An 8,722-nucleotide genomic window follows, 5' to 3' on the forward strand; every position below is an offset into this window, starting at 1 on the left:
TGTTTTTATATAAATTTTGATATAAATATAAAAATCATTTTGAACCATATGGCTGCTTCCGAAATCGTTAGAAAAGTATGAATGCGAGTAGTATCAATGGAACTCAAGATGTACAAAAATGCATCATGGGATAGATAGCGTAGCGTGCATCAGATGTGCACTTCAGAAATTTTACAAGTTCTCGCATACTGTTTTTCGAATTCTATGAATTCAGACATGCTACTTTGCTTGCATACTGTTTTAGCATACTATATAGTATGAAAGTATGTGATTTCGGATTCAGCCCATGTCTTCTTTTTTTATTATTATTGTTTTTTATGGAATTTTAAACTTTATGGGTAGGACAGTGAAGATTTACAAACAGGAAAGTGTGGGGAGCAGAGATAGGGGAGAAATCGGCAAAGGACCTCGAGCTGGGAATCAAACTTGTGTCTCTGCGAGCACCTGTGTTGACGCATGTGTCGATGGACCAACCACTAGGCTATCGCCGCAGACAGTCCATGTCTTCTTAACCAAACACACCTGATTCAGATCATCAGCTGAGACTGAAAGGCCTGTAATGGGTGTAACAGACAAAAAAGACATCCAAAACATGCAGTGCTGGTGGTCCTCCAGGAGCGTGGATGAGAAACACTAATATAGCTTTTTTTGATCATGGCAAACGAGATGATAGCAGATACCAAATGATATCCAATTGTTAATTTCCCCCTTTAAGTGAGCTTGCGGTAACATTTTAAAAGGGTGGACCTTTATTCGAACTGACAAAACAGAAACTCGAAAAGATTACAAACTCCATAAAAGCTTGAAATCAATCTCTTTAATTTAGCATATTAAAAGAAGCAGAAAACAGCTGTCAATACTGGCACTTGTTTAGTTGTATCCTACTGATCTGAAGACAGGGCACACAACAGGAACATGAAATAAATTTTAACAACGCCACAAACACACTGCGCTCGAGTTTTCTGAGGACATGAAAATCATCATGTGACTTGTTACGGTCTCTCGATCTTGCCCGTGGGAGTCTCCCAGCATGGCACATTTTAGACGTCTCCGCTAATAGAGCAGATAATTTGACTGATGTTCACCGATCAACAGGGAAACCTTCCCACAAGTCTTTCCTGTTGCTCAACACTTGTTTAACCCGTTTAATCCCAACTTTTTTCTTTTCTTTTAGGAAGAAATACCCATTTTAAATGAGAAATGTAGATTGTTTTGAATGAAATGTATCAATATCACACGAGCAGATGAGCCACTTTTTCACTTTGCATTTTCATACGGTTTGGTTTTGCACTGCAGTTTAGTATCGCTTAAAGTGGTTTGGTTTATCACTATAACTGTGCCAGTTCTTCTGCAGTGACTTTCTGAAAAATATCTTCATTCCGGGTCGTCCCATCTAGCTCTATTTGGATCCTGCAGCAATTAGAGGAATTTATGGGCCTCTTCTACTGCGATGCAATAATACTGAACTGCTTTGATGACAGACTTTGGCTGAGGCATTTTAGAATAACCAAAACCACATTTCAGAATGTGTTTGGTCTGTTGGTTTGTTTATTAATGCCGTCCCATTAATCTCAGTTTTTTTTTTAAATTAGTTGTTTAAGTTTAAAACGTTTTTAAAACGGAGCTAGTTTGTATTAAAGACAGTAAAATCACTATCTCATTCTTAACCACTATAATCATAACGGTATATGTGGTGTCAGTAAACGCGTTTATGTGTGTACTGCAAACAGGCTTTGTATGAGACTCATTATTTCAGAAAGGCTTGAATAAACTCCACCACAAATACATCAAATAAACTTAGTATTTTTGACTAATGAGCTGGATTTCAGCTTCATCCGTGTCTGTCTCTATCACTGACTGCTGTTTATCTGACGTAATGCAGAAGCAGAAGACGCGTATGTGGGAATGGTGGGCACCAAAATGTTCTGGAGGCTATAATAAATTATCTGATGGGTATTTTGAGATGAAACTTTACAGACACATTCTGGAGACTCCAAAGGCTTATCTTACATCTTGTAAAAAGGCTAGGTGCCCTTTAACTTGCGTATAACTGAGTAGGATAACCTGAACCAAACTGTGCCGCAGCATGCTGTGAAACAGCGCCTGTTCTTCCTGCTTGCACATCTAGATGATGTAAGAGGTGGAAATGTATTAAGAGTTATATTTGTGTAGTGTAACATTGTTCAGAGGTTTTAGAATGAATAGCAAATCAATTCTGACTACCTACCAGTCACTATTGTAAACCTAATTTTACCAGCATCATGAGAAGTGAAGTTTGTGTGCTGGGAAGGCCTATTACAGAGCACATTTATCTATTGTTTATGTAAACACAAGTTTGATAGACGTGTGGGACTGTCATGGCACGTTCACACCAGACATGAATGAAGCAGGAGTGATTTACATGTTAAGTCAGAGTAAAAATGTGATGGACATCTTGCAACAAAAATGAAGTGATCCGAGTGCAAATTTAGCATTTCAGGTATCTGACGCACTTAGCGCATGACGCTTGAGTTGAAACATTCTGAACTTTGGCGATAGCTCACACTGCATTAACCAATCAGGAGTTTACTCTAGTGTCGCCCATTATCCAGGCGCAACTCCTTGAGGAGTTGTACCAGTTGAACCCAGAAATGTCATTAAACGAGTCTACGCCGTTTTTCAGCACGACATAGCACATAAAATACAGCTACCCTCTCAATAACATCCATGTTAGCCGTTTAGCTATGAAACTAGAGTGATTTCGTATCTTTTGATAAGTGAGTTTTGTGTGCAAAAGAAGTGAATTTCATGCACAACTGAAGCGAGTAAACTTGAAAGTGTCTAATTATGTGCAAACAGGAATGTGTACAATCCCATTATCTTTTGCAGCACTTTGTACAAGAACGCCATGTTTCATCAATATTAGTCCCAAAGCTGTAGACCAATCAGATGAGCTCAGGGGCAGGGTAAGCACTGCAAACTTGAGTTTAGAGCAGAGCCATAGAGAGAAAGAGTTGCAACAAGTATACTTACTCCAACGGAATGTTGTTTCAACAGCAATAGACTGATTTCACGCGGACACCATTTTTAAAAGCGAAATCGAGGCTGCGGCGGGAAGAAACTTGAAAGTGTCGTTGGAAGTTACATAGGAACGTTGTGTACCTGGCTGTATATCTTATCAGTGAAGAGAAAGTGACACAAATTTATCATTTCACTGCCATCCGAGTGACTTGAAGGTCCGTTCTGGATGAATGGTGAAAATAAAAAGGGATATCAGAGCTTATTTTCAGCTAAGTTAAGGGAAATGGCACTAGTAAGCTAACGTTTTCTTTCCCAAACATGTGTTAGATGCCATTTATCAAACTCAAGTTAATGAACTGATTCTTTCACTATATTAGACTTGTCACGATACTGAATTAAAAGAAAAACCGTCAATTTCCCGCTAACATTTAGGGCACTGTTGATGCCGTTCTTAAAACAGCGCTTATTTGCCATTGTGTTCATGTGCTTAACAGAAATGACTGTGATTGGCCGAGGAGGTCATCAGTTCACCCTCCGCTGTTTACTGAGTACAAACACAGACGAGCGATCTGCTTGATAACTCGACTGATCGTCATGGCTGCTTCACGCTCCAGTCTCCGAGTGTATGCACTCGGTGAAGAGTGGTAAACTGATGAGAACTGGTGAATACTATGGTAAATCAGCGCTGTTTATGAACGCTCTCAGCGGCGATTGAATGTTAGCAGGAAATGGACGTTTTTAAATCTTCAGTACCGGGACAACACTATTACACATAACACGAGGGTGTGTGCTACAGAGGACTGCAGTGTTTTATTACTCACCGGGTTACATAAGCTGAAGCAGGGAGGCCTCCCCACGGTGTTTACCTGCCGCCATGAACTGAAGCCTAGGAGGACACTTGAGCATATTACTCTTACAGAGATAGCGATGTTGTTTGATGCTCAATTATTTTTTATTGTTTAAAATAAACTTACTGAATTATATTATTGTGATGTTTACACCATTCCTGCATTTTTAAATCTTTGCAACAGCTGGAGGTTTGTAGTCCACAGTATGTTACTGCAATGTTTACAGAGCTGGTCCTATACTTCCCACCGCAGCCTCGCTTTGGTTCTTTAAAATGGCGGTCGCGTCAAATAAGCGTATAGTGGCTCATGCAAATCAAAGTTTCTAAAAACAAGATTGTGGATATGTTAAAATATTATCTAACATTACTAAATTGATCACAAAACACTTCCTGAAACTGTTTGAGTCTACATGAATGACGTGACAATTAAACAGTTTGGACTTCTGTTGACGCAGCTCTCTCTCTCTATGGCTCTGGTTTACAGTAGCAAGTTGACATGACAACAGTTCTATCTGATGTTAACCTGAAAGAAGAGGTTCCTTTAAAAAAAACATTCCTGAGCACTGCATCTCACATTTCTAGACACACAGACATGTTCAGTGTGAATGTCCTAATCCAGTGTTTCTCCAATCCCAACTATGTTCCTTGTGGACCAACAGCACTGCATGTTTCGGATGACTTCTATGTCTGTCCACACTCATTGCAGATTTTATAGTCTCTGCTGATGATCAGAATCTGGTGTGTTCGGTTAAGGAGACATTGAAAATGTGCAGTGCTGGTAGTCCTCCAGGAACGTGGTTGAGAAACACTGCCTTAATCAGTAAAATGTTTACTTTCAAATTTCAAGAAAAAAATGTGGGATTAAACGAGTCAGTTAGCCTTTCTGAGGCAGACACGTCGCTCTCTCACCTACTATGAACACGCATGTGATTTCGACAAGTGTAGGCATCCTTAAAGCTGCGCGCGCACACGGGACAGTCAAACAGACGCAGCTGCAGATGCACACGACTGTGGTTCCTCAGAGTCCCATCGTTGTTGAAGCGTTTTCCACACTGGCCGCAGACATACGGCTTCTCTCCTGTATGGATGAGCATGTGCACCTTTAGCCGGGAATGATGAGGGAACAGTTTTCCGCACTGAGGACATGCGTGCGTCCCAGGACCTTTGTTTCTTCCTCTTCCACGATTCTGTCTGACTAACGGCATGTGGCGTAGAGAGTTGACCGCAATGTTTGCAATCCCCAGATGACCGTTACTGCTAACAGCGTCATTCCGGACTGATCCCGAGTCTGTGTTTTGATGAGTGTTGTTGTAGCTGATGCCTGACTCAGGATACATGGTCTTGCTTGCATTTGGGCTGTGTTTACTGATGGATTCTGGCGTGGATTTAGCCTTTACATTCCTACATTGAGCTAATTCCGAATCGGTGGAATTGGATGTGTTAAAAACTTCAGGATTAGCCTCGTGAAGGATATCAGTAGTAGTTGGTAGCTGAGATGTGCAATGTGGTAATGGACTGTAGATGTTTGTGGACGGTGAATGGAGACTTTCAGGAGGCTCGGTTTTAACGTCACAAGGATATTTGTCTAAAGCGCACGTTTCAAAGTCTTCGTTTGTTTGTGCTAGTGTGTTTGGGATTGCAGGAGCAGGTAAAGTAATCTCCGATTCGGTCACGAGAAGCATATGGCTGGAGTACTCTTCTACTTTTGTGTTGGTGAGCTGTTCGCTCTGTACCTGGTTCTGATAGATCTCTGTAGGAACTGTTTCTGTTTCGGTGCTAGAAGTCCACTTTAGATGAGCAGGTGGAGATGATGGTGCAGGGTTTGAGATGGGTGGAGCTGTAAAAGACAAAAGGTTTGAGGAGGCCAGATGGGGGGAAGAAAATCATTTAACAAATGCTAAAATAAGGCTAAAATAAAATTAAAGTTCAATTTGGGCTCTCTGGAAAAATCTAATGGACATCTAAATATAGTCTAAAATAGACCAGTTATTAAAGACACAGGAATGACTGACTACACATGTCAATTCTTTTTAATCTGTGTATTTGAAGGCTAATCAACTGTGATCAACTGGCTTTTCACTGTGACCCCAGATTTAGCTTTGTTTAAGCAGACCTCTACTAGATGTATTTTAAACACAAAATGACTTGGTTTGTGATGTTTACAGACTCAGCTTCATATAATGATTTCATCTGGTCAGTTCATCAGTAGTCTTTCATGTCTTAACTAAAACTAATGCATTTTCAAATATATCAGCTTTGAAGCATGCCCAAGTTTAAAAAGATTTCATTAAAATTTGAATTAAAAAATGCTCCAGTGTAAATGATTTAGACTACAAATATCTTAATATATATTACTTAAAATAAATGCCAGAGGAAATTTCAATATTAATAATGAATACCAATTATAAATACCAATATTTTAATGTATTAGATTGTAAATCAACCTCAATAACTGCTCTTACAACAAACAACAGAAACAACATTCACATATAATTCTTTCTAGAAAAAATAATAGTAGTTAATAACCTCCTGTGGAATAAAAAGCAATAGAAATGGTTTAAGAACATATTGCATCAGAACAAATTAATAATTTGTTGTTAAATAAATGAGTCATATTCCACAAATAGAAGTCTTGTCATCAGTGCATTGTTTTTATGTTATAGGTGGCTGATACTTTTTTCTGTGCCAACAAAAAAAATCTGTAGTAACTTATAGTACTATTGTGATATTAAACCATACTATAGTAAAGCGCTTTCATTAAATGTGCTTTTCTATTAACTTTCATTAAGGCTGTTCTTTAGTTCCTGTGGTAATACAACAAATTACCCAATACTGTACTAATAAATATAATATACCATATATAATATACTACTATATATAATATACTATATATACTATACTACTACATAATATACCATATATACTATACTACTATATATAATAAACCATATACTATACTACTATATATAACACTATACTACTTTATATAATATACCATATACACTATACTACCATATAATATACCATATACACTATACTACCATATAATAATATACCATATATACTATACTACTATATATAATATACTATATATTATGCTACAATAACGCACATCAAAGTTTACAGTAGTAAAAACTAACACAGTAAATATTACAGTTCAACAATTCTACATAGTTAATACTACTTTATTATTTTACACTAATACTATTTTACAGTAAATACCATTTTACAGCTGGCATGCTAAAAATATAAATAATAATACACTATGCTATAGTAAACTTCAAAGCCACGGTGGTATTTACACTATAACAATTGTATTTATGTGGGTAACCGTCGTGTATATATCGATGGATAACCCTGATTGAGGTAAAGTTGGGTTTATTTTCATATGTTAGTTCATTTTAATGGTTTCTACCGTTATATTGTTTACCACCCTAGTTGCTTTAAATATTTGGTCTGAAATCGCATGTAATTATGACTTCAAAACAACATTAGTACTGTTTAATTTAATGTGAACACTGTTGTAACGTTACTTTGAACGTCATTGACTGCTAATATGAATGTACTGTTTAGAATTTTTAAATAATACTTCTCTGATATTATTTTATTGTGGAGAAAGTCCGAATGTTATATAAACAACTTGACCTCAATGCAACCAAATAGTCTTTGATGTACGCTAACTATAGTGTGTAAGTGGAAACTGCTTTAAATGACTGTAAACAATGTTGTAAGATTACTTTGAACGTCATTGGCTGCTAATACGATTTCCCTATTTAGAATTTACACATAATATTTTAATGAAAGTATATTATTATGGAGAAAGTCCGACTATATACAAGCAACTTTACCTCAATGTAACCACCATTGTGTGTGAGCGGAAACTATGGTTTCCATGGTAATGTGAGAAAAGTAAATAAACCACAGTCTATGGCAGAAATGCATTATATTCTACAAAAAAGACGATGATGTACCAGTCGACTCGACGATTTTCTCGATCTCTTTGAGTCTCCGTTTCAGATACTCGTTGTCCTTTTGCACGCTGTCCAGCTCTTTCTCATACTGCAGGACAGTCCCGCCGATCATGTCCATGATTTCATTCAGCGCCGCCATTAGGCGCTCCGTCAGAAACGTGTTGATGACCTCCAGCTTTGTCATTTTGCTGACGGTTTGAAGAGGTTTTTTTTAATTATCACTATTTTATTTCGGCGTACAGTAAGGCACAATGTAAACACTCTTCTCTACAGTCATATGACCACGTATATGTTCCTCTTTAACCACAGAAACAAACCGACTTGAGCTGTGATTCAGCGCCAGCCACAGGAGAGGAGTAGTAAGTACAGAAAATATCGTTTTTACTTCATGATAACGCTGTATGGGATAGTTAATTTAAAAATGAAGATTTACTTATTCTCAAGTGTTTATGATCCGAGTTTTTTTTTCTTCTATTGAACACAAAAGATATTTTGAAGAAAGCTGAAAACTCATCAACATCCATATAGTAGGCAAAACAAATACCACGAAAGTCAACGGTTCCAGATTTCCAGAAAAAAAAGCAAGAGAAACGGGTTTTGAAGAAGTGAGAGTAAATGTTGACAGAATTTTCTTCTTGTTTTGGTGAACTATCCTCTTAATAACATTGCAAGGAAGGCAGTGGATAAAGGTTACCAATACTTTCCTGTAACCATAATTTTGGTCAAGATACAATATAACGTTACTTAACATTACCACAGATGCCATAATAAGCATAAAATCATAAACAAATTATTCATAATTTGTTTCTATCTGTTTAAAGGCATATTGTTCTCACTAATTACTCTCCATCAAGTAGTCCCAAATTAAGTTTCTTTCTTCTGTTGAACAAGAACAAGATATTTT

At 37.4% G+C, this 8,722-nt stretch overlaps 3 protein-coding genes across 6 annotated transcripts in view; 1 reads left to right on the forward strand and 2 right to left on the reverse strand.

Annotated features, from left to right (window-relative positions):
* doc2a (double C2-like domains, alpha) overlaps positions 1 to 8,722 on the forward strand; it is a 206,381-nt gene that overhangs the window by 131,129 nt on the left and 66,530 nt on the right. The window lies entirely within an intron of this gene.
* The window catches only part of mvp (major vault protein), a 238,613-nt gene that overhangs the window by 118,690 nt on the left and 111,201 nt on the right, over positions 1 to 8,722 (reverse strand). The gene's annotated exons all lie outside the window — the stretch shown is intronic.
* LOC101882898 (uncharacterized) lies at positions 798 to 8,114 on the reverse strand. Of its 2 annotated transcripts, XR_015480531.1 has the most exons (3): positions 7,819 to 8,114; positions 4,126 to 5,684; positions 798 to 3,084 (listed from the first exon to the last, which is right to left on the reverse strand). XR_015480531.1 is itself a non-coding variant. In XM_087244105.1 (2 exons), exons 1-2 carry the CDS (start codon positions 8,000 to 8,002, stop codon positions 4,753 to 4,755), a joined length of 1,116 nt encoding a protein of 371 aa, XP_087100231.1. In that variant the 5' UTR covers positions 8,003 to 8,114; the 3' UTR covers positions 798 to 4,752. The 2 variants fall into 2 exon arrangements, 1 of the variants encoding a protein (XP_087100231.1); XM_087244105.1 differs by having other exon boundaries at positions 798 to 5,684.

Source organism: Danio rerio, chromosome 3 (genome assembly GCF_052040795.2).
Source record: "Danio rerio strain M-AB ecotype USA chromosome 3, GRCz13ab, whole genome shotgun sequence".
Classification (NCBI taxonomy): domain Eukaryota; kingdom Metazoa; phylum Chordata; class Actinopteri; order Cypriniformes; family Danionidae; genus Danio; species Danio rerio.